The sequence below is a fragment of the Procambarus clarkii genome, chromosome 30, assembly GCF_040958095.1.
Source record: "Procambarus clarkii isolate CNS0578487 chromosome 30, FALCON_Pclarkii_2.0, whole genome shotgun sequence".
Classification (NCBI taxonomy): Eukaryota; Metazoa; Arthropoda; class Malacostraca; order Decapoda; family Cambaridae; genus Procambarus; species Procambarus clarkii.
Window position 1 is genome coordinate 28,455,864 of NC_091179.1, and position 26,268 is coordinate 28,482,131.

At 43.9% G+C, this 26,268-nt stretch overlaps 1 protein-coding gene and 1 long non-coding RNA gene across 5 annotated transcripts; both read left to right on the top strand.

Moving 5' to 3' along the window:
* Window positions 1–240: 240 nt before the first annotated feature.
* On the top strand, window positions 241–1,530 carry LOC138369859 (uncharacterized). 4 transcript variants are annotated; one of them, XR_011229997.1, is made up of 4 exons: window positions 241–336; window positions 736–928; window positions 1,181–1,250; window positions 1,411–1,530. It is a non-coding gene; the product is annotated as an uncharacterized lncRNA (long non-coding RNA). The 4 variants fall into 4 exon arrangements; XR_011229998.1 differs by having other exon boundaries at window positions 256–346; XR_011229999.1 differs by having other exon boundaries at window positions 332–346; window positions 719–928.
* Window positions 1,531–16,646: 15,116 nt separating this feature from the next.
* LOC138369860 (complement C1q-like protein 4) lies at window positions 16,647–18,469 on the top strand. Its single transcript, XM_069333602.1, has 5 exons — window positions 16,647–16,710; window positions 17,036–17,193; window positions 17,865–17,937; window positions 18,021–18,139; window positions 18,221–18,469. Exons 2-5 carry the CDS (start codon window positions 17,036–17,038, stop codon window positions 18,420–18,422), a joined length of 552 nt encoding a protein of 183 aa, XP_069189703.1. The 5' UTR covers window positions 16,647–16,710; the 3' UTR covers window positions 18,423–18,469.
* The last annotated feature ends 7,799 nt before the right edge of the window (window positions 18,470–26,268 follow it).

Here is a 26,268-nt window from a genome sequence, read left to right on the forward strand (position 1 = left end):
TAAATTATATCTGATTTCACGTTATGTGTGCGAAATCGATATTAATGAAGGACGTTGTCACTGATGATAAGGAAAGTATTAGGGCTTATTGAAAGTGTGTTCTAGAGATTGCTGTAGAATTAGCTGACATACTCGAAATTTTCCTTCACTCATAGTACGTAACCTACCCAACAGATGGCGTATAGTCCATGCGATCATGTTTAGACAACTCACACTCTTGGCTACGCAGTGATTTTTGTCATTATTGTAAGTCCTGTCTGATGTGTATTTGCTGCGAGTTTACAACTGGTGACAGTGTCTTGCATTTAAGCAGTCGGAGTTCTGTTGTCTTAAAAGGTTAAGTCAAGTTAGTGGGTCTTTTGGTGTTTGATTTATTACGTGTGACTCTGTAGTTTAATTATTGTAATGATATTAGTATACATTACTATAAAAGTTTTATTCGGATTATACGTTATTTGTTATATAATTAGTTTTGGTTTTAAAGAAATTTGGAGATGCAATGCATTTTCTTAAATGTTTACGGATAGCCAAATTTGGCCATTCTAGATTATAAAAAAACTTTTATGGGTAACTACTGGCTTGTCGGCCATGTGTATTGATTTCCAATTATTTTCAGCCTAGTTCACTGAAGGCTGAAAAGTCTGCAGAAACGGTTGTTACGTTAAGTTTCTAGAATAAACTTGCATATATTTTTGTTCTGTTTCATTATTTTTTTTAGTTTATTTTTGTAATCAGATGTCACCGCTTGCCCTCGTCGTTGCGGCTGCAATTGCCGTGGTAGTTAATGCACAGCAGCAAGAAAACTCTTCCAACGTTACACTTCTCGAGACCCCTGACGAAGCAATGTTACCACACGCTCGCCCAGCCTCGAACCCCGGCAGTTATTTCCAGGTCTTTTCGGGTTGCCTTCCCCCTTTCCCGTGGCAAGGTGGGTGAACATTGCTTAAACTCTACTGTAAGAGCTATAGTAAAGCTTCCCTTTCTTGTGATTTTTTAGCACATTTACTCGCTTGGCATGTAACTTTGGGAAAGATTTTTTGAGAATTGAATGTTCTTTTTTCCTACTAAAGTAGGATTCCCCCTCCCGTTAAAAAAATATACCAGGTAGTGATAATATCCTGTTTGTTGTGGCTTTAAATAGCTCTCGCTTTCTCAGTTCTAACAAATTTTTATTTTGTAGCAGTAACGTGGCCTTCAGTGTGAGGAAAGCTAGTGAAAACCTACGCGCCTTTACCCGCGTCCACTTCCGGGTAAGTGCATGTAATAGTTGGAATGCGTATTGATACTATATGAACGGTACCTAGTGTTTTAAACCTAACTGTTTTAGTTTGGCTTCGGTTTTTTTTTCCATAAGGAATACTAAATATGCCTGGAGGTTATGTTCCTACGTAAGAATACTGTCCCTTGCAGGATGTTTTGACTAACATAGGTGGTGCCTGGAACCCTTCTACAAGCCTGTTCACAGCTCCTCTTGACGGCGGCTACTACTTTGTCTTCCATGCTGTAGGCTCTCGGACCACGGACTTCACGTAAGTTAATGGGGGGGGGGGTGGAATTATGAGTGGGGGGGGGGGAAGCGCACAACCATTACAACTACACAGCATTAGGAACGGAGTTAGGATAAAGATTTCGAATGGGACGGGTAAGGAATGATGGCCCAACTGCTTGGACGGGCGGGGATTGAACTGCAGGGATTGAACTGCAGAGTCCATCGCTCTACCGTTCAACCGAAATGTTTAGACAGGAGCGGGGAGGAATTCGTAAATTTCCTAAATATTCGTGTACAAAATTGTTTCTTTAAGTTTGCCAGTTTTACTGAATATTAATCTCTTAACAGAATGGCCTTAATGAAGAACGGTGAATACGAGGTGACGGCCTATGGCACCCGGACGTCTTACGAACACGGCTCTAATTCGGCGTTTTTGGCGTTGCGTCGGTATGACCGGATCGGGCTGGACCTTCAACAGGGCATGATCTACGAACACCCCGGCGACGAGGCCTATACAACTTTCACTGGTTTTCTTTTATTTAGACTGTAACGGATAAAACCTTAATTCGCGTCCTAGCGACTTTTGTTTTATAAATGCTTGAAGCAATAAACTAGTATTAAATATAGTTTTCACATTCTACCTCGAATTTTCTTTTTTTCTACCCCCTCTGGTATAAAGATTTGTCTATAGGAATCTTGAAAGTTTTCTGCAGGTATAAGCTACTTTGTTTTCCAGATTTTCTGGGTCGTCCGGTATTAAGAAATCTGAGAATGAAAGATTATGACCTGTCATTCTGCCACTATTAGTACAGATTTCTAAAGTTTTACATATGCAACGAACATCATTCCCGGATTAGGGTGTAAAGAAACTTAACAAATTTCATGATTTGGCGTCTTTACACGGCCACAGATATGATGATCCTTGCCATCGGCTGGGTCGTGTTAGTGTTTGGTCGTCTTCTAAAGACTTCTGTTCAAAAGATTCGAAGACTCGCTCTGACGTCATTCAGATTACTCTGGTCCTATTTGGTTTTTTCCTTTCTTGATTGCCATGTATAGCTCGTGGCCCAAAGGAAATGGTCCAGCAAAATCGTGACACTAGCACTATTCCTAAGCTTTGCTGAATACCTACGGCTATTGTCTCGCCGTAGCCCATGCTACATGGATATTTTGTTAAAGTAGCAGAATCTAAACAACCTAACACTTTAAGCTACACTCTGACCCATGACTTAATATTTTCATCTGAATGCTGTCTAAACAAACATTCTAAGTCTAGTGCTGCCCAAAGGCAACATTAGGCTTAAGTGTCTGCAAACATCGTTACGGAGATGGGAATAGATGCCCGAACAATGCCGAGATAGCCAGAAGGAAGAGGATGGAGACTTAATCTATCAAGGATGAAGAACAAAGTTTGTTTCAGGTGCAGTTTCCGGTTTGGTGCCTTCTGATAATTACTTTCTTTCAGGTGCAGTAGTTTAGGTGCTGCGATGCTTTCGGGACGAGTGAGAACTAGTGTAGAGATGCTGAAGGTCTGGGAAGAGTGGATATCGGATATCTTGGCTTTCGTCCCAGATTATAAAAGTGAGGATTCAGGAGGTAGACTGTCCCTATTGGCGAAGGACCCCATTCTAAAAACGGGGGGGGGGGGAGGGGATAAACACGAGGCAGAGAAACTATAAATAAGGCAAAACAGGATGGCCAGAGGAAAATCTGGAAAGGGTGGAGCTAGGGTGTTCCCGAGGTTTCTCCAGTCTATGCTTGAAGTCCTTAATGAGCAAGACGAGGACCTCTGGCGTCGTCTATGATCTTGTAATTTCAAACGTGTAGAAAAAGGAAGGGTATTGTAGTGTGACGCAACGCAAAGTTTGTCTCAAGGCCAGGAGGTACAGTATAAATTTAAAATGCATAAAAGTAGTCTTCAAAAGAAGGCACCAAGCCTGGGAGAGGCTGGTGTAATAATACATAAGACTGGGCACTACCGTCCACAACCCATTCGCCACCACCTCTAACATTTACCACCTTCATTACCATTCCCTTCCTTCCATATTAAGAACCCTTCGAAGAGCTATATAGTCGTAATAGCCTGATGCTTTCTCTTGATAATTCCCTTCCTCGCTCCCTACACCTCACAATCTTCATTGCCTTTCACCACCTTCCCTCCCTACCTTTCACCACCTTCACTGCCCCTCACCTCATCTCCTCTTTAGGAGGGAGATATTGAACACTTAATACATTCACAGAATAAAGTAACTAAAAAGAAATATCCATATATTTTTTTTTTAAAGTGTACTTAAATGTAACTTGTACTTAAGTTAAATGCTGAACTCGGTGAAACTGGTGAAGGTCTCGTTGATGGCGTGGTCGTAGATCATGCCCTCCTGCACCTCCATGTACAGCGTCACTACGGTGGAGCTCCAATAACGCGGAGTCCGAGCGATGTTCATAATGGCTTGGCGATCCATAAGCAGTCGCTTGGTGAACTTTCTTTATCATAACCTTCCTAGAGTAAACGTTAAAGGTCATGACAAAATCTTTTAGACAACAGAATATATAAATTATTCCACGGTTCAAGAGTATTTTGTAATTTCTGTAAAGCAGAGAACTAACTTCAGGTAAGTTGAGCATCTAACTGCTTACTTAGAACCAGGGATTGTTTTTAAGTGTTTAATTAAATGAGGATTTAAATTGGCAATCCTGATTTTTAGATAACTTACAAAACTTAGAACAACTTCTGTTTGTCGGGGACAAAAAAATCACAGCTTGAGTATATATTAGTTTTGTGACTAATTGGTCATGCAAACTTGTCCATGACGATGTCAGGCATTTGACCCAGGGTAAATCCAGCCGAAAGTAGTGTATTGGGAGTGCTGGAGTTGATCAGAGAGGCATGATATCTTGTTTTAATAAATATACAAAAAGAAATAAGTAATGTAATCTTTATGCCATTTTACACCGAAATGTATTTATTACGATAACCAAAACTTTTCCACCGTCTTAATAAATATTTCTCCATTGCAGCCCATCTTCCTAAAATTGAAGTAGTTTCTGTAACTATTTGATGAAAAGTAGCCATATGTACAATGTCATTGCTACCAGAAACTTGACCGCTATTCTTGAATGTAGAGAAGTGTCTATCTTTGTTTTACTGTAGCATAAGAATAACGAAACATCTTTGCAATTTTAGACCTAATACCACATTCGTGCTACTAGGCCTAGTTATTAGCTTTATTTTTTCCGGACTATAAAAGAAAATAGCAAATTTTTTATGACCTGAGGACAATCACTATAATGGTAGTATCTACCAAATACTGTAAGAGATCATTTTATGAAAATGGTGAACTATATCGATACTCAACGCATTGAAATAATATTTCTGACTAATACTATATATCTTCTCCGACGATCGCTCCTGCTCTTTGCAATGACTTGAAGAAAGAAAATAAAGATACGTTCTGTGTGCGATGCTTACAAGCCTTGAACAAGTGCCAGCCCGATGACTTTTTAGTATAACGACGGTGGCCGCGGTGAGTGAACACTCGGCCACCAGTTGGTGGGGAGTGCTCACCTAGCTCTGCGCGGAGACGGACGTATCGCTTCTGAGCTCCTGCATGTTGGCCTGTGGTTGTTCGTGTTTGTGAGTGGACCCTTGGGGCCGTGGCGGCTGGAGGGATGGCGGTCCCCCCCCCCCCCTCCCCCCTTGTGAAGTGGAGGGATATCATTTTCCTTAAATTTACTGGCCAAGCGTCTTACCCAGCAGTTGTATTGGTCATGATTGATGTGTTGTGGGTGGATGTGGCGTCTGTGTGCGGCGTTCAGCTTATATCAAGCATCAAGTTGTTTTAGAATTCTGCTCCACGGCTGTGTATCGTGACTTTGTGGACCACTATGGCAGGAGGACGTTACTTTGCCTGAGGGTGGTGGTTCGTTGGAAGTGTCGGACAGGTGCAGTGAGACTACCTATGTGGCAGTTCATGGTTCTCCGACAAGTTCACAATCGACTTGAGAATGGTCCAGGACGAACCGAAACGTCGTTGTCCTTCACCTTCTAGTGTGTGGTCTGGTCATCATGGTGCTCCCTTTGAGTGCCTAGACTCTCTTCTCGAGCGTCACTTTAACCGGTATGGGTGGGTCTTGAGTGTCCGGATGAATGCAGTTTCCTCTGGGCGGTGGAAATATGACCCAAATGGGAACAGGACTGTGGGGCTGCGCTTGAAGGACCCTATCCCTTCCTTTCTCCTGCTTCTGGGCTTCATGGTACGCGTATTCTATGGGGGCAGCCCCAAACTTGTTTCCAGTTCGGACTCTCAGGCCATCAGGCTGTGGGTTGTGATGCGAGCCGGGTCGGGCCTGTGAACCTCTTCAGGGAGGAGGACTTTTCCCCGTTGGCGGTCCCGGACCTGTCGGAAGGTGCTGCTGTGGTAAGTGATACTTCCAAGTCGTCTGGTGCCCCGTTGCCGGTCTCTGATGCCAGCCTCGATGTGGCTGTGGGTGTCGGGGTGGTAGTTGGTGCATCCATGGCTCCCGCACCTCAGCTACCCTTTGCCTGCCTTTTCTCCAGTCGAGTCTCCAGTTGTCTCCTGTGGTGTGTGGTCTCATGCCACCCGAACGTCGAGGCTGCGCACCGGCCTGTACTGTCTCCTGCAGCTGTGTCATCGGCCCGTATCGACATGGACGCTGTGATGTCTCCTGCGGTGTGTGGTCCTGTTTCCTGGGTTGATGAGGCTGCGATGTTGAGTGATCGTGCGCTGTGTGGAGTTGCGCGGCCGACCAGAGGTTCTGTTACAGTGCCTTCTGGCGGGAGTGATAATTCCGACGACCTGCGACTTCTGTCCAAGCGATCGTAGCGGGCTTTGAGTCTGTCTCTTCCTCGTGGTTAGGCCTGGGCCTACGTCCGGGATTTTGAAGACTCCGGAAGTTCGTCTTCTGTGGATGATAATGTGGGCGACGATGTTGGAGTGCCTGCAGCTCCTATGGGCCGTGTTGCAGCGGTGATTGGTCCTGTGGTGGGATTGTAGCCTGGCCTGGTCCTGCATTTTCTCCAGCTTCCTCTGCATCCCCAATTGCTGGTTCCCTGGGCTGGGAGGTTGTGTCACTGGCCGAGGTGGCTGTCCTCAGCTCAGCCGTTCTTTGTTACTCCGCCCCCTGTGGTGTCGACTCCTGCAATATCGCCCTCTGTGATTGTCTCCCCTGCGACTCTGCCCGCGATGTTGCCGCTCGTGTCCGGCCGGCTAATGTGCTTCAGTCCCATGTGGTTCCACTGTCTGTACCGAAGAGCTCCGTGCAGCCTCTTCCCGTGACTTCTGCGCCCGTGGTGGAGGGCGTAGAGATAGATGTTCCTGACTTCATGCATCGACCGCGAGCATTACGTAATCACGTTAACGCGTCTGCGGAATTGTGAGCTCGGTGGGATGTATATAGGAGGAAGGACCTGCGGCGTTTATATCCGGATAAATATGATGATGATTAACTGTGTGTGTGGTTCTGGTTTTGTGTTGTTTTATTTCGTTGTTTGTTTTGCTGTGCTGTGAGCTAGGATTTTTTTTTCATGTGGCTTCTTGCCTGGTTCTTATTGGGCTATAGTGCTCTGGTGTTTTTTCATTTCTGACTGTACTTCATTGTTACCTATGTTTATATTACTATTATGTGTTTTGTACGACTTTTGTGTGTTATCCTGTTATAAACGTTTGTTCCTATATTTCTTGCCTGACAATGTGGTTGATGATGATGATGTTTTCCTATTGTTGTATTTGTGTTTTCCCAAATAAAAAGAAAAAAAAAAGTTGGTGGCCAATTACTGATTTTATTTTTAACTGTATCAGTCTTTATGAATTTATCAGACCCAACTCGCGTGAAAGTAAATGTTGTAATAATGTGAAACATTTAAATAATAAAAAACTGTGTTTCCAGGTTGCCTTCCAATACATTTTTTTTTGTATGTGCATATGTTTACATCTCATATTTTTTTTCATTCATACGTATGTGAATATGTACATATAAAATACATACATACATGTGCACCTATAAGAGATAATGTATGTTACAAGTAGGCGATATGACGCTTTGGGCAATTCTCAGAAAACTTTGCAGTGTCTGGGGTCCGGGCAGTACTCGAGGCCGAGGCCAACCTTTTGCAGGAAATGATTAATTCTACAAATTTTCAAGCTCGAAAAATGAAAAATTCCATCGTCACTAAGATTCCTCTAGCATATTAAATGTTAGAATGGAAGGTGGTGCAGGTAGTACTGAGAGGACTGACACGAGCATGGGAGAAGAGATCAAATGCAACTTTTTTCTACACACTATTAATGGGATGAACATGATAAAAGGGATGAAGAGAAAGTGGTGAAGAGTAGAGGTAGTGAAAGGTGAAGAAGTTGGTAAATGATGAGGAGGTAAAAAAGAAGGGTACTAAAGAGAGACGAGACAGACATGCACATATACTCAGTTTACATATATATAACGAATTACAAGCAATTATTTTGATAAACAGAAAATAAGGAAATGTGACATCCATGTGAAGGGCTCGACCTGGGGATGATGGACCCTAGGCCACGACACGTCCCAGGACATGAAGACGCCAAACAAATATTTAAAAACATCCCTCTCTATAGTCGAAAATATTGTACCTAAATATTTTGTAAATTAAATATATGTACTTTTAAATATGACACTTCTAATATGAATTGAAACTGAGTAGGAACCTGAAAATGCAAAATTAAATCCTTTTTCTTTAACCAAATCATTGGTTTTGTCTAGCATTCATCACCCATAGAGGGCGTGGGTGGGGGGAAGCAGACATTCTACAGCATCATTCTGTGATAACAGAACGGTTATTTCCACGGATGTGTGGATAACAATTTTTTTGACGGGTCACTAATTCCTCTGAGCTTCATTAGTTTTTATTTATTTATTTTTATTTATTTATTTATATATATAGAAGAGTTCTTACATTCACATTCTTGTACAGCTATTAGCACGCGTAGCATTTCGGGAAGATCCTTAATCCAAATTTACACACACACACACACACACACACACACACACACACACACACACACACACACACACACACACACACACACACACACACACACACACTTCTTCAAGAGTGAGAGAGAGAAAGATCTAGGGGGTTTATATCATTCCAGACCTGTCCCCTTAAGCCCATATCAAGAGGATAACATCAGCAGCATATGCCAAGTTGGCTAACATAAGAACGGCATTTAGACACTTGTGCAAGGAATCTTTAAAAACTTTGAATACCACCTATGTCAGACCAATCCTGGAGAATGCAGGCCCAGCATGGAGCCCATATCTAGTCAAGCATAAGACTAAACTGGAAATAGTTCGAAGGTTTGCCACCAGACTAGTACCCGGGCTGAGAGGTATAAGCTACGAGGAGAGACTACGGGAATTAAACGTCACGTAGCTAGAAGACAGAAGAGTTAGGGGGGGTGATATGATCACCATGTACAAGATTCTCAGAGGAATTGACAGGGTAGATAAAGAGAGGCTATTTAACACAATGGGCACACGCACTAGGGGACACAGGTGGAAATTGAGTGCCCAAATGAGCCACAGAGATATTAGAAAGATTTTATTTAGTGTCAGAGTGGTTGACAACTGGAATGCATTAGGCAGTGATGTGGTGGAGGCTGACTCCATACACAGTTTCAAGTGTAGATATGATAGTCCAATAGGCTCAGGAACCTGTACACCAGTTAATTGACAGTTGCGTGGCGGGACCAAAGAGCCAGAACTAAACCCCCGCAAGTACAAATAGGTGAGTATACACACACACACACACACGCATAGGAAGCAGCCGGTAGCAGCTGTTGTGGGAACCGACCTGTGAGATTTATATTTAATTTATATGAATTTATATTTACGTTAATTTATATACTTCGATAGCAATTTGTATAATGATAAGTGGACTGTATTTCTGCAATAATCTCATAATCTCACAAATCGATCCTCTACACATTAGGGGGGGTTTATATTTATATATATGCAGCCAATCAAACTACATTAACTACATACATTGAAAAGGTTCCTTATCTTATAGTACAGCAGGTTAGTCCACCAGGTATAACTAGGGTGTAGACACCAAATTATCCTCTTTGAGGTAGCTTCCATATCACCCAGTAACTGGTGCACAAAATCTTCCTCGTCTTGACCTGTCAAAAGTGCGCTAGCTGTGAAGCCAGAATCCTATATATGACAAGTATTTCAGAGAAAACTGTACGTGGAACATGAAGACCTGGCTTAATTACCTTTAGTTTGAGGCTTCCACGTGCTCTAACCGGGTCACCCTATATCCTGACATTAATGGCCATAAATGAATGATAAACGGGTTTCGGAAAGAACACTTAACTTGAATTGTAGACATCGTGTTGGAGATGGTACCTTTGGTTTCCATAACACTACGTCCAAGTAAAATTAACAGGAGCCGAATTTGCTCCCGTGTGAGCCTCTGGTCTCGTATAAACAATGGCTGTTTAACACTCCATACTATTGACGTTACTGGCCGACATTGTCCAGATATGATAGGAGCTAAATTTGCTCCACACGTCTCGGAGGTGACACAACAATGGCTGCCCCTTCCTCACTCTGACGCCTGGCTTACATTGTCCACATTTCAGAAAGTGATAGAAGGGTCACATTTACTCTACTTTAATATTGATAATTAAGTTAATTTATATAAGATGTTTTTATGATGGTAAAGTTCAAAGACTAATGTATTTAAGAATAATTCCCAGCAGAATAGCTGGTGAATTATAATAGTATGTGGTGATGATATCCCGTTTTCTATAGACGGTAATTCCACTACAAGTTACGTTTTCTATGGGTAACTTGTTTATACAATACAGCTATTATCTGTATGATTATTAAATGGTGTCGGATTTTCCGACAGCTGTCTAACTCCCTAGTATCTAATTACTGCTAGGTGAACAGGTACATCAAGGTGAAAGAAATTCTGCCCATTTGTTTCTACCTCCGTCGGGGATCGAACCCGGACCCTTTAGGACTACGAACCCAGCCAGCTGTCAGGCCCAGAAGCTGTAAGGGAAAGTCGAAAGTTCCAGTTCGGCAGCAGGAAACTGCTTCTGGAAATTTTCTTAATCAGACTAGTCAATAGCTCGGTTGATATAGTTTCAGCCTCACACACGTGGGGTCCACGGTTCGAGTCTCCTAGAGCCCAGGTGATCCTACATGATCAGCTATAATGTCTTGCTCTATTGATTCTGGACACTAGCCTCTAGTAATAGGATGTTGCACATCTACAACGATAATCACAATCAAATATTCACCATCACAACACCTCTCCCAACATATAATGATATTCGTCCAACTCATTTCCTCGTATATCAGAATAGCCTTTCCTTTTAACGTATATAATATTAAAATCAACACTTTCTCTATACTAATTATACGTAATAAAGCATCGTAGTAAAAAATATTATGTTAATAATGAGGCTCGAGAAGGTGAAGCAGAACTCAGTAAAGGAGATACAAGCACCGAAGAAGTAAAACATTTTCATTTGAACATCAGTAATGCACAGTTTACTATGTAAACACCAACTTGAACCATGCGTGTCTTTCATCAATATATATGGTCAAAAATGGTTAAATTTATGGTTAAATTCTAAAGAAGAAATTTTTTGATGTTGCTACAAGTTTCATGTGTGTATACAGGAAGCTGCTTTAGGCAACCTCCACGCTGTTCAACTGAACACAATTTTCTGGCATTCCTTTGCGTGTTCATGATGGTGTTCTTGAGGGTCACGAGAACAGTATGAAGGATTGTCCCCTATTTCAATCCAATCCTAGGGATAGGGGTTGAAATAATTACAACTGTAAAACACGACCTTGCCTGGTTTAGGTGTATACCTGTACACAGTAAGCCTGTATACAGTATGCTGAAGGAGCTTCATGATGGGAAGTCATTTGGGATTTGTCACACATAATGGCAGATACATTTCTCTTGTCGGAAAATCCTGGAATCTCATCGCAAGCATGTCGCACTTCTTTCGAAAAAAAAAAAACGATTTCCTTGTCAGAGTAATGTGCTTGAGAGATTAATCAGAAATAAAACTCATTGACATCCAAGCTGGTTTCGAAGGTCATCTGAAGAAGTGAATTAGAAAGGCATTTTTCAGAAAAACGTCAACCCTTAGTATCACTGTTGTGTCAGGAATGTGTTGTGTGAACGTCTGTGAAGACAGAGAATGTCTCCCAGAATTTCAGATCTTGCGATGATCAGGACTAAAGAAAAGAGCAGCAGTGAACCTGAGTGTGAGTTGTGTTGCGATCTGTCCATTAACCAATCAATCCATCGTCCATATACAACAGAGCACGTCAATAGAAGCAAATCTATTGACGTCGGTGACAGTCATATGCAAATAAGAGCGCGTTGTCTACATGTACCACTATGCATATACACAACTACACATCAGAAAGAATACATTGACAAATATCCATATAGACGTACTAAGAAAAATAGGAGGCGATTTATATATTAAAAAAAATGTAGAATTATCAAAACTATCACAATTCACATTAGTTTAAATGATGTTGACCTCATGATAACTGACATGATTAACAAGAAAATGCATAATTGGTCACCAAGATATGGAACACAGGGATATATTGTAGTATTCACACTACGAGGTATTCAACTTCTCGTTGTATATACACTTTGAACTTTTGGCCTGGATGATACCTGGTTGATGGGGTTCTGGGAGTTCATCTACTCCCCAAGCCCGGCCCGAGGCCAGGCTTGACTTGTGAGAGTTTGGTCCACCAGGCTGTTGCTTGGAACGACCCGCAGGCCCACATACCCACCACAGCCCGGTTGGTCCGGCACTCCTTGAAGGAAACAATCTAGTTTCCTCTTGAAGATGTCCACTGTTGTTCCTGTAATATTTCTGATGCTCGCTGGTAGGACGTTGAACAACCGTGGACCTCTGATGTTCATACAGTGTTCTCTGATTGTGCCTATGGCACCTCTGCTCTTCATTGGTTCTATTTTGTATTTTCTTCCATGTCGTTCACTCCAGTACGTTGTTATTTTACTGTGTAGATTTGGGACCTGTCCCTCCAGTATTTTCCATGTGTACATTATTTGGTATCTCTCTCGTCTCCTTTCTAGTGAGTACATTTGGAGAGCTTTGAGACGATCCCAATAATTTAGGTGCTTTATCTCGTCTATGCGTGCCGTATATGTTCTCTGTATTCCCTCAATTTCAGCAATCTCTCCTGCTCTGAAGGGGGAAGTGAGTACTGAGCAGTACTCAAGACGGGACAACACAAGTGATTTGAAGAGTACAACCATTGTGATGGGATCTCTGGACTTGAATGTTCTCGTAATCCATCCTATCATTTTTCTGGCTGACGCAATACTTGCTTGGTTATGCTCCCTAAACGTTAGGTCGTCTGACATCATTATTCCCAAATCCTTGACATGCTGTTTTCCTACTATGGGCAGATTCGATTGTGTTTTGTACCCTGTATTATGTTTAAGATCCTCGTTTTTGCCGTATCTGAGTACCTGGAATTTATCACCGTTAAACATCATGCTATTTTCTGCTGCCCAATCGAAATCTTTGTTAATATCTGTTTGTAGTTTATCAATGTCTTCAGCAGAGGTAATTTTCATGCTGATTTTTGTATCATCTGCAAAGGATGACACGAAGCTGTGACTTGTGCTTTTGTCTATATCTGATATGAGAATAAGGAGCAGCAGTGGTTCAAGGACTGTACCTTGAGGTACAGAGCTTTTAACTGCTTTCGGATTCGTTTTTACTTGATTGACTGTTACTCTTTGTGTTCTGTTCGACAGGAAATTGAGTGTCCATCGTCCTACTTTACCAGTTATACCCATTGACCTCATTTTCTGTGCAATCACTCCATGGTCACATTTGTCGAATGCCTTTGCAAAATCTGTGTATGCGACATTTGCATTATGTTTTTCCTCTAATGCCTCAGTGATTTTGTCATAGTGGTCAGGTAGCTGTGAGAGGCATGATCTTCCTGCTCTAAATCCATGTTGGCCTGGATTGTGGAGGTCATTAGTTTCCATGAATCTAGTGACCTGACTCCTGATCACTCTCTGAAATACTTTTATTATGTGGGACGTTAGTGCAACTGGTCTATAATTCTTTGCCAATGCTTTGCTACCACCCTTGTGTAGAGGGGCAATGTCTGCTGCTTTAAGCGCATCTGGTATCTCCCCTGTGTCCAAGCTCTTCCTCCTTACTATACTGAGTGCCTGTGATACTGGCACTTTGCATTTCTTTATAAATATTGAATTCCATGAGTCTGGACCCGGGGCTGAGTGCATGGGCATATTGTCAATATCTCTTTCAAAATCTGCCATACTCGTGTTGATATCAATTATATTTACAGGTGTTTGAGTATCATTCATAAAGAAATTGTCGGAATCTTCCACTTTCATGCTGAGTATCGGAGTGCTAGACATGTCCTCATACTGCTTTTTTAGGATTTCACTAATTTCTTTGTCATCCTCAGTGTATGAACCTTCACTAATTACGAATAGGTCCAATACTGGCAGTGGTTTTCGCTTTTGATTTAGCATATGTGAAAAAATATTTTGGGGTTTTCTTTATTTCTTGAATTGCTTTCTGTTCTAGTTGCCTTTCGTCAGTCTGATAGGAATGCTTCTGTCTCTGTTCGATTTCTTCAATCTCCCTGTTTAAATTATTTCTTCTCTGTATGGAGAGTCGTGTCTGCTTAAGCATTTCCGTTAATTTCTTTCTCCTTTTGTAATGTCGTCTGCGTTCTCTTTCTACATTGGACCTCTTTCTGGCTTTCCTCAAAGGAACATATTTCAGACAAACTTCATATGCTTCAGAAGTCCGTTTTTCTATTCCTTGTGTAGGATTTTTATTTCTTAGAACATTTTCCCATTGAATGTTTGTAAGTTCCCTGTTTATTTTCTCCCAGTCTCTTATTATTAAAATTGAATTTATTGAATAGCCCTTCTTGCTTGTTGTTTCTCTTGGGCCTACTACCGTTATTAATGTTAGTTTGCACTTCAATGAGCTTGTGGTCCGAGTACGTAGTGTCTGAGATAGTAATGTCTCTGATTAGCTCCTCATTGTTCGTGAATATCAGGTCCAGCGTGTTTTCGTTCCTAGTTGGTTCTGTAATCTGCTGACTGAGCGAGAATTTGTCACAGAATCTCAGTAGTTCTCTGACCTGTGGTTGGTTGTTTCCAGGTTGACTTCCTGCTATGATGTTATTGTTTACTAATCTCCATTGTAAACTGGGTAGATTGAAGTCTCCAAGGAAGATGATATCTGGTACTGGGTTTGCTAGGTTATCAAGGATATTCTCTATTTTGTGGATCTATTCAGTGAATTCCTCAACTGTTGCATCTGGCGGTTTGTATATTAAAATAATAAGTAGATTCATATTTTCAACCTTGATTCCAAGTACCTCTACTACCACATTGGACGAGTTCCGGAGCTCTGTGCATGCCAGCTCCTCTTTAATATACAGACCTACTCCTCTACTTGACCTAATTGCTCTGTCACATCTATATAGATTATAATTCGGAATCCAGATTTCACTATCCATGTGGTCTTTTGTGTGGGTTTCTGTAAATGCACCAAATATTGAGTTCGATTCTATTAGGAGGCCATTTGGTAGACTGTTCCTCTCTTATATTTACTACTCTGTCTCTGCCTTCCTCTAAAAAAATTCCAGTAGTGTCATATGGATCTTCCCGTCTATAACGCTGTGTACCTCTCACGTGGAATTTCGGACACTGAAGATTGTAACATTTTTTATCCCTAATTGAAAATTGTCATAATTTAGGGTGAAAGTATCTACACCCTGTTCCAAAACGGCATGTACTCTTCGTCAACATGTTCCTGCATTTTCGAGGATGCAGAAAATTGCATTTTGCTCCTAATTTTCCATATTTGCAAACTCCTTTAGCGTAGAATTTGCAAATATGTTCCGGTTTTGCGTTTTTCAAGGTAGTTATACCTGTGTCTGTCTTGTCTACCTCTTTATTGGAGCCATCTCCATCTCTTGTCCCAATTCCTTCATTTATGCACTCTGTCTCACTGTTGCTCTCATCGTTTATATTACCTGGCTCTGTAATATTGCTGTTATTTTGTACCGCAATACCCTCTTCCTCCTCACTACTGCTGCGGTTCTCTAAACTATCTGTTCCTGAGTTTTGGTCCTTATCCAATGTTGTCTTTTCCCAGTCCGCATAAATCACTGGTAGCTTTTCTATGAATGATAATCTGTGTGACTCGGGAATGTTTTTCATCAGTTTAGTTATGTTCTCCAACATTAATCTGTCATCTTTGCAAACCCAGTAAGTTCCTTGCCTTTTTGTGCATCCTGGAGATAATTCTGCACAGCCCAGGTGAAATCTTATGTTACAGATGCAACACTTGACGCCTACATTACGTTTTCCCAATACTCCTGAACATTTGCCACACCTCTCCAATGTCTGATGTATTGTATTGTATTTGTGCTTCACTGTATGGATCACTTGTTGATGTCAGTCCTTTTAACTCTTCATAAAATTATATGTATATATTTATATATATAATATTTATAATATTAATGAACAATGAACCTGATAGTACTGAACAATGGCCTGAACAATGATAGCATACTTGTGAACAACACTATAGTATACTTGTTATTGTTAAGGCCTTAGTGACCTTGCAGCGGCTGATTGTCCTTAAGTTAAACTCCAAACCCAACTAAACAGGATATAACTCAATCGACTTGAGAATGGTCCAGGACGGACCGAAACGTCGTCGTCCCTTCAACTTCTAGTGTGTGGTCTGGTCAACATACTTCAGCCACGTTATTGTGACTCATCGCCTGCATATTTACACAGAGTTTACCCCGCTTCTCGGTGAACATTTACAGTTGACTTTTGTTCTGGACAATGTTCATGGTAAACTTTGCTGGTTGGTCAGCAAGCTATTTTGGTGACGAAAAATAACCCTCCCGCTGTAGAGTAGCCTTAAGCCCAACACCAAAATTAATCCAACTGTACCTAATCAAATATATGGTAGTTGGCAGTTCACTCCACTACTGCAACACTCATCATCGTGCAGCTGGCACTTGATCAGGGGGTATAAATAACCGAGCTGAGGTCAGACCATTCAGTTGGTGTTTTGATTTCGTTCCTGGTTATATAACTAGTTAACTAATAGACAAATGTGAGGAAGTTTCCTTTTTCTTAGTTTTCAGTTTAAAAAAAAATTCACTGTTAGTCTAGTTTTTGAATATTTTTATTAGTAGGTTTGCTATATACATAGTTTTAAATGTTTAGTTTTTATGTTGTACAACTTAATTTAACGTCTCGACGCCGTTTACGTGCCTAGCCTTCTAGGTAAAGTTTCTTGGATAATATTTCTTAATAGTTTTTAAGAAAAAACTTAATGTGAACGAACGCTTAACAATTTTCTTTCTCTAGTTACTTGTTTTATGTACTTGACACATCAATGAATAGTCGGTAGGCTTTTAACACTAAAATATTCTTAGATGTCGCCCCGTGGTCTCATCATGGCAGCGTTACTGGTTATCAGTACACAACAGGATGTAACTCTCCCAACTGAGACAGGCTTTAGGCCCCGTCCAATGGTGACTGTATCGCCACCCACAACTGACATTAATACTACCTTGCCTGCTTCAGCTCCTGGGTAAGTATTCTTTAACTTCACTAATACATTCCCCATAAGTACCTTGGCTTAATCATTTAAATACTACTGGCTCGAATTAAAATTCTTAAAGCTCCCTTCACTAATGTAAATGATCATTAACATGTAAATTTGTTTGGTGCTCAAAATACACTTAACTTGAACATGTAGATTAAAATTCTAAATTTGCATAAAACACGCAACACTTAAAGTGGAACAGCTCGGTGTTCAGTTGTACCCTGAACCTGCAATGTACATACAAATATAAACATTCAAACCGTGACCTCAAACATTTTTAGGTCTCAATTTCTACCCCTCCTAAAAAAAGTTAAAATGTTTCCAAACAGGTCTTAAACTAGTGTAAAGCCTAATAAAAATTTCCCACAAGTTCTTGACATTAGTGAATCTGTTCTATTAAAAAAAAAATCTAGTTTGTTAAATTCTAATACAAAGTATGAAATTACATTATACTTGGCTATTGAGCACATAACTGAATGTACTTAAAATTTATAGACCTCAAATTTGCATTCCTCGAGGTAAACTTCTCATTTAATATTAGTGACCATCCTTTGGACCACTCTTCATCTCTACTTGCCTACTAATCCTCTAAAAGGGGACAAACTTAACAAATTCCGTAGGATTGACGCTGTAATAAACTCTGACGTTCTTCACAGAGGTGACGTTGCCTTCACAGTGAAAAAGGCGGCAAACTTGACTATGACCCTACCAGCTACAGTAATATTCCAGGTATATAAACGAATTTAAAAATCTTAACTGTCGCCATCTTTTTCGGAAAGTTAATTTTTTTAACAAAAAACTAACCTCTACAGGAGGTCGTAACTAATGCTGGTGAAGCCTGGCATCAAAACTCCAGCGAGTTCGTGGTACCAGTTGATGGAGGTTATTTCTTAACCTTTAACGCTGTTGGTGGCAACAGTAGCGACTTCACGTAAGTATCTAATTTGAGGTATTGTATCGCTTGTTAAATAAGTGACAAGATTAAATAATTTTACTTGTATTCCATTTTCAGGATGGCTCTGCTAAAGAACAAAGTTCCTCAAGTGACTGCATATGGAACGCTAAGCCATTTTGAACACTCTTCTAACTCGGTGTTCTTGGAGCTCCACCGTGGTGACGTGGTGTCCCTGCAGCTGCAGGAGGGCATGATCTACGACCACCCTTTTAACGAGACTTACACCACATTCACTGGCTTCCTTGTTTATCATATTTAAAGCTTGTTATTTCTAAAGGGATTAAAATATAGTAAAAAAAAAGTGTAGTTCTCTATATTGCTTCTTCCTGCAATAGTAGGCGAGGCGCCTACTTTATTGTGCACCCCATACTCGTTTTATGAGCGGTACCGCAAAAGTATTAGGGCACAAGTCTTTAATCATACCTCTACCTAAATTTTGATAGATTAAATTCATCCACCACAACTTGCAATTAGTGACGGCTGGTTACAGAAAGTTCTCTAGTGAAGTATAATTATATATCTATGTCCCCCTCCCCATGCGGCCCGTTGGCGTCGTGAGGGGGCTTGGTGGACGGCTGCCGGAGTGTGATGCTCCGTTGGGCAGTCCTGTCCTTTTCTGGCCTTGCACTCCTGCTGCTGTCTTCTCCAATTGTGCCAGATCGCTTTTCCTTTTCTTTGTTTCGTTTTTTTTTCTCCCCCTCTTCTCCTATCTGCTTGTCGTTTTCTGCCGACCTTTTGCTTGTTTTGGATTATTTCTTTGGACTTCTTCTATTTTGACGCCCGGGTGCTTGAGGAGGCATACTCTTGCACCCGTAGAACTGTAGTACCCAACGTCTCTAGCGAGGGGAAACCTTTTATTGTCAATCCCCCTTTCGTCGCTGAACCCGATCTCGACGGACTGACGGTTCTTAAGGTGGCGTTTGTGGGGCGTATACTCGCGACGCACCCCTAGGGGGGCCCAGGCATGATCCGCGATAGCTTCCTGTTGGGTGTCCTGCCTCTAATTGGGGGTATGGGGGCACATTCGTGGATGAATTTGTCACTTTTCGTCTCTGTCGTTGAATGTTAACGTTGTACCCTCTCAAGCTCGTGGGGTGGGCGACCAAGCCCCCGAGTCGGCCTGTATTGGAAGACCAGGCTCTGTAGCTCCCGCTGCCTTGGGCCCCGACCTTGCTCCTCCTTTGACCGTCCTGACTTCATCCCCCAGCTCCCCTACCTCCTCTGGGGTTGGGTCGAGCCTCCAGCCCCCGGTGGTGACCACTTCGTCCCCTGGTGTGGCCAAGTCTTTCGTTGTGACTACTGCGCCTTTTGACCCCTCTCTCTAGGGGTTCTCAACGCCGTTCGCGCCCCAACCGCACTCGCTCGATTCCTTCCCGTGCTGATGCGTATCAGGCCTTGTTTGGTCCTGCTTCATGGGCTAAATATTTTGATCTCCTCCCTCTTGATTCAGCGCCTCCTGACGATTTCTCCCTCCATCGGCATCTTGTAGATTCCGTGGATGCGTCTGTTACTTTCAACCCCCACTCGTCTCGGTACACGTGTCGTTGCTGCTCCTTCTCGGGTTGCGGCTTCCCGCTTGGCTGCCTTATCTTGCCTTGGCGAGATCCCTGTTAGTCTCTAAGAACGTTCAGATGAATTCCAGTGTTGGCACTATTCTCCTCCCACCCCATTTTGCAACAGGTGTTCGGAATCTGCAGGATTGCCACGATGATATTCGGCATATCCTTGATGCCCAAGGCCATTCTGTCCTCCAGGTTGACTCGTTTACTCGTCCCCCTCGTGGTCGTCGCCGTCAACCCCTTCGCGTTGTGAAGATCACCTCTGATGGTTGGACCTTTCCATCCTCTGTCATTCTTGCTGGTGCTAGGTGCTCTGTCCAGGAGTATATTCCTTCTCCTCGACTTTGTAACAAGTGCTGGAGGTTTGGGCATGGTGCCCTCCGCTGCTCTGGGACCGTCTGTTCTTTGTGTGGGAGTGAAGGTCACTTTAAGTCGGAGTGCACTTCTCCCGAAGCTCGCTGCCTCAACTGCGGTGAGGCCCATCCTACCTTCTCCCGTGCCTGTGTCCATTACAAGCTTGAGGCAGCCGTCCTCAACTTGAAGCACCGGGAGCGTTTATCTTTTCCTGAGGAGAGGCGCCAGGTTCGCCGGCTCCCGCCTTATGCTAATATCTCTCATGCTCGCGTGTTGCACTCTTCCTCTCCTCGTCCTTCCCGCCTTCCTCAGACTCACAACCGTTTCCGGGCCTTGGACCCTGATGCGCCCACTGCCCCCTCTGTTCCTTTGGGTTCTCTCCCGAAGGATCCTCCTCCTGGTCCTCTGTCTGGGGTTCCCCTTCCTTCTACCCGGTCTGTCGTGTCTGCTGTGTCTTCTTCCTCGTCCCCCCTCCGATCCTCCTTCCCATCCTCTTCCTCCATCTATCGGCTCTCCCCACCGCCTGTCGGTGCGGGCGGATGTCCATCGCTCTCCTAACGGCCGTCGTGTGTGCTCTCGTTCGGCTTCTCCTGTTGAGACACTGGAATCCGTTGCCCGGTACGTAGTTGCTGGGACACCGGTCTCTTTTAAGTCAGAAGCGTAAGCCTGGCTCCTCTCCTTCCTCTTCCCCGGCGGGTAAGAAGGCTTTACTTTCTTCCTCGGCTCCTCCTTCTGGCTCTGTTGCTCCTTCCCCTCCCGTTTCAGTGCTTGCGCCCCCTGTTCCTGCTATGGAGGTTTCTTTGGCCCCTGCTTCCCTTTCGGTTGCTGCTTTTGCTGGGGTGCGCTCTCCTCTTTCTACTCCCCCTCTTCCTGCTGCTGTCCTTGACTGCTCCTCTCCGTTGTCTCTTCCTCTTCCTCCTCCTCCTCCTCCTCCTCCTCCGGACCCTGCCCGCCCACCTCTGATCTGTTCTCCCGTTTCCTTCCCTCCGTCTTTGCTCAGTTTACCCATGCCCCCTAACCCTAACTTTGCTGACCCTGATCCCGACCCTGATATTCTTTAACGTGCTCGGTTGCTCTTTCGCCTTTGTTTCTTCCTTGTTCTCTGTTTTTGTCCTTTCTCTTCTCGTCGTTGTCCATTCTTCAATGGAACGTTCGAGGTTATTACGCCAATTTCCTCTAACTCCAACTTCTGATTTCGCGGTTTTCGCCCCTTTGTGTCTGTCTCCAGGAGCCAATGCTTGGTGCTCGTCCTGGGCGTTTTCGTGGCTATTCCTCTCTCCCCACCCCCCCAGCCATTACTGGGGCTTCTAATTCTTCTGCTCTCTTGATTCGTGCTGATGTTCCCTTTGTTCCTTTACTTTTTCCTTCGCCTCTCCATTGTTCTGCTGCTCGTATCTTTGTGTGGAAATGGTACAGTTTTCCATTTATCTCCCCCCGAGTGTCCCGCTCTCTTCCTGATTTGAAACACCTCATAGATTCCTTGCCGGAGCCTGTGCTCCTGCTGGGTGACTTCAATTGTCATTCTCTTTGGGGTGACGTTCTGACGAATACCCGGGGTCGCCTCCTTGAGCAGTTTCTCCTCTCTTCTTCCCTGTCTCTTCTGAATTCTGGTGAGCCCACTCATTTGGACTCTCGGACTCGCACCCTTTCTTGTCTTGATCTTTCTCTGCTCTTTTCTTTACTTAGATTTCACGTGGCAGGTTCTTGATGACCTCCATGGAAGTGATCATTTCCCCATCCTTGTTTCCTTTTTCTCTTTTCGCCCTTCCCTCTCCTTCCCTAGGTGGCAGTTTGCTAAGGCGGACTGGACCCTATTTACCCTCGGTGCTGCTCTCTGACCTCTCCCTTCTGCCTCTCTCTCGCGCTCTCCTCCTTTTTCATGACACTGTCTTCAACGCTGCCCTCCGCTCTATTCCTCGCTCTTCCTCTCAGGGTCCACGGAAGTGCGTTCCCTGGTGGAATGCGGACTGTGCTCGGGCTGTCCGCTGTAAGCGTGCAGCCTGGAAGAGGCACCGCCGTAGGCAGACGACCGATTCTTTTCTTTTCTTTTGGAAAGCGAGTGCGGTGGCCCGTAGGGCCATCCGTACGGCTAAACGTGAATGTTGGGCATCTTATGTCTCAACAATTACGTCCGAAACCCCTCTGGCCCAGATCTGGAAGCGTATCAGCAAGATAGCGGGTAAGTTCGTTCCCGATGTTTCACCGGTCCTTCACCTCCATGATACTCTTGTGGCGGACCCGTTGCAGGTCGCTTCCGAACTGGGTTCCCACTTTTTTTCTGTTAGCTCTGGTCTTCATCTTCCCCAATCTTTCCTTCTTGGTAAACCTGTCCTTGAGTCTCGTCCTTTAGATTTCTGCACTCATCTTCAGCTTCCCTATAATGATCCCTTCTCTCTCTCTGAACTTCGTTCTGCCCTGGCCCTCTGCGGTTCTACGGCGGCGGGCTCCGATGGTATTCATTATGAGATGCTTCGCCATCTCCCTCCGAGCATGTCTCAGTATTTACTGAGTCTGTATAATCGGATCTGGGAGTCGTCGTCAGTCCCTGAGGACTGGCTCGATGCCGTTGTCCTCCCTGTTCGCAAACCGGGGTCTCTGGGTACTTCCCCTAAGGACTTTCGCCCTATTGCTCTCACAAGTTGTGTCTGCAAACTCTTTGAACGTATGGTTAACGTTCGTCTGATGTGGTTCCTGGAACACCATCACCTCCTCTCCCCTTCTCAATTTGGTTTCCGCAAGTGCCGCAGCACGACAGATGTCCTGGTGAACTTGGAGGTCTATATTCGTACTGCTTTTACTGCGAAGACCTCCGTTGTTGCCGTCCTTTTTGACCTAGAAAAGGCTTACGACACCACTTGGCGTTATCATATCCTATCTCAACTTCATTCTTTTGGCCTTCGTGGTCATCTCCCTCTTTCTCCGCAGCTTCCTCTCTCGTCGTTCCTTTCGGGTGCGCCTTGGTACCGCTCTCTCTCTTCTCAGCAATACGAAGGTGTGCCCCAGGGTAGTGTTCTGAGCACTACTCTTTTTCTGGTTGCCCTCAATGGTCTTCTTTCCTCTCTTCCTTCTGGTGTCTTCTCCGCTCTCTATGTCGATGATCTTACCCTTTGTTGTCAGGGTGATGATTCGCCTCTCCTTCAACGCCGGCTTCAACTTGCAATTGATGCCGTGTCCTCTTGGGCCACCGATCATGGCTTAAAGTTCTCTACTTCTAAGACTAGTGCCATGACTTTTACGCGGAAACGGGTCGTTCTTCGTCCCTTTTTGTCACTTTATGGTCATCCCCTTGAATACACAGATTCCGCAAAGCTTTTGGGGTTATTCCTTGACACTCGTTTGTCTTGGTCTCCCCATATCTCTTACCTCTGTGTTGAGTGCTCTAAGGCCCTTACCCTCCTTCGGGTCTTGTCCCATACTTCTTGGGGGGCAGATAGGCGCACTCTCCTTGCTTTACATTCCTCTCTCGTCCTGTCTAAGCTCGATTATGGTTGGCCTGCTGACTCGTCTGCTTCTCCTTCTACTCTTCGCCGTCTTGATGCTTTGCACCATACTGGGTTGCGCCTCAGTTTTGGTGCCTTTCGTTCGACTCCCATCCTTAGCTTGTATGTTGAAACTGGCTTCCTGTCTCTCCAGGACCGCCGTGATCGCTACTGTCTTCGCTATCTTGCGCGGTGCTTGCAATATCCTTCCTCTCGCATCTGTAGTGCTTTAACTTTTACCCCTCCTGAGGTTCCTGTTCCTCTTCACCACCTCCCTCTTTCTGTCCTGTAATCTCGCCTACAGGGTTCTCTTTCCGTTCGTATTTCTGATGTTTCTCCTCGTGTTGTTCGTTCTTTGCCCCGTGGAGAGTCCTTCTTCCACGGTTTTGTACATCCTTGACCCGTATCACTAAAGCTTTTACCCCTCCTACGGTTCTGAAACGCCTTTTCCTTGAGCACTTTTCTTCTCACTCCCGCTCCGTTTCGGTCTTCACTGATGGGTCTAAGTCTGCGGATGGTGTTGGCTACTCTGTTGTTTTTCCTGATCGCACTTATGTGTCGCTTACCTCCGGAGACTAGCATCTTTACAGCGGAGCTTTATTCTATTCTCTTCGTCTCCTGCTTTCTCGTTGTCAGTCTTCCTTTGTAGTTTTTGTTGACTCTCGTAGTGCCCTCATGGCTCTCGGGTCCATTAATCCGGTTCATCCAGTAGTTGTCGAGATCCAGCATTGGCTGTTTCTTGTTCACAGTAAATCTAAGTCGGTTGAGTTTTGTTGAGTTCCCAGACATATTGGTGTCTTTAAATGAGCGTGCGGATGCTGCCGCCAAGGAAGCTGTCCACTCTTGTCCCATCTCTCGTAAAGGCATTCCATATTCCGACTTTTACCCGGTTATCCATTCCTCCGTCCTTACCCGTTGGCAGGCTTCTTGGTCGTCTGTTACTGGTAACAAACTACGTACTCTTAAATGTTGTTTCCTCGTGGCCGTCCTCCTACCACCATAACCGGCGTCAGGAAACGGCTCTGGCGAGGTTGCGTATTGGCCATACTCGCTTAACCCATGGTCACTTGATGGAACGCCGCCCTGCTCCTTATTGTCCTAGTTGCATTGTCCCTCTTTCGGTCGTGCATGTCCTTCTTGAATGTCCTGACTTCCAGGACGAGCGTGTGTCTTGCTTTCCGACTGCCCCTCGCAGTCACCTGTCCCTCAATAGAATTCTTGGTGACTCGGATACTTTTGATATCGTTCGTCTTGTGCGTTTTTGCTCCCGTATTGGCATCCTTGGTGATATTTAGCGCCCTCTGATTATTCTGCACATTTGATGGTGCTACATAGCCTTCCCGGTTTGGTGCCTTCTTTTGATAATTACTTACTTACTTGACCCAGGGTAAATCCAGTCGAAAGTAGTGCATTGGGAGTGCTGGAGTTGATCAGAGAGGCATGATATCTCGTTTTAATAAATATACAAAAAGAAATAAGTAATGTAATTTTTATGCCATTTTACACCGAAATGTATTTATTACGATAACCAAAACACTTCCACCGTCTTAATAAATATTTCTCCATTGCAGCCCATCTTCTTAAAATTTAAGTAGTTTCTGTAACTATTTGATCAAAAGTAGCCATATGTACAATGACATTGCTACCAGAAACTTGATCGCTATTTTAGAATGTAGAGAAGTGTCTTTTTTACTGTAGCATAAGAATAACGAAACATCTTTGCAATTTTAGACCTAATACACCACATTCGTGCTACTAAGCCTAGTTATTAGCTTTATTATTTTTCCGGACTATAAACGAATATGGCAATTTTTTTGACTTGAGGACAATCACTATAATGGTAGTATCTACCAAATACTTACTGTAAGAGATCATTTTATGAAAATGGTGAACTATATCGATACTCAACGCATTGAAATATTTCTGACTAATACTATACATCATCTCCGTCGATCGCTCCTGCTCTTTGCAATGACTTGAAGAAAGAAAATAAAGATACGTTCTGTGTGCGATGCATACAAGCCTTGAACAAGTGCCAGCCCGATGACTGCTGAGTGTAACGACGGTGGCTGCGGTGAGTGAACACTCGGCCACCAGTTGGTGAGTGCTCGCCTAGCTCTGCGCGGAGGCGGACGTATCGCCTGTGAGCTCCTGCTTGTTGGCCTGTGGTTGTTCGTGTTTGTGAGCGGACCCTTGGGGCCGTGGCGGCTGGAGGGATGGCGGTCCCCCCCCCCCCCACCATCCCCCCTTGTGAAGTGGAGGGATATCATTTTCCTTAAATGTACTGGCCCAGCGTCTAACCCAGCAGTTGTATTGGTCATGATTGATATGTTGTGGGTGGATGTGGCGTCTGTGTGCGGCGTTCAGCTTGTATCCAGGCATCGAGTTGTTTTAAAATTCTGCTCCACGGCTGTGTATCGTGACTTTGTGGACCACTATGACGGGAGGACGTTTACTTTGCCTGAGGGTGGTGGTTCGTTTGAAGTGTCGGACAGGTGCAGTGAGACTACCTATGTGACAGTTCATGGTGCTCCTACCTATGTGGTAGTTATGGTGCTCCGACAAGTTCACAATCGCCTTGAGAATGGTCCAGGACGGACCGAAACGTCGTCGTCCTTCACCTTCTAGTGTGTGGTCTGGTCATCATGGTGCTCCCTTTGAGTTCCTAGACTCTCTTCTCGAGCGTCACTTTAACCGGTATGGGTGGGTCTTG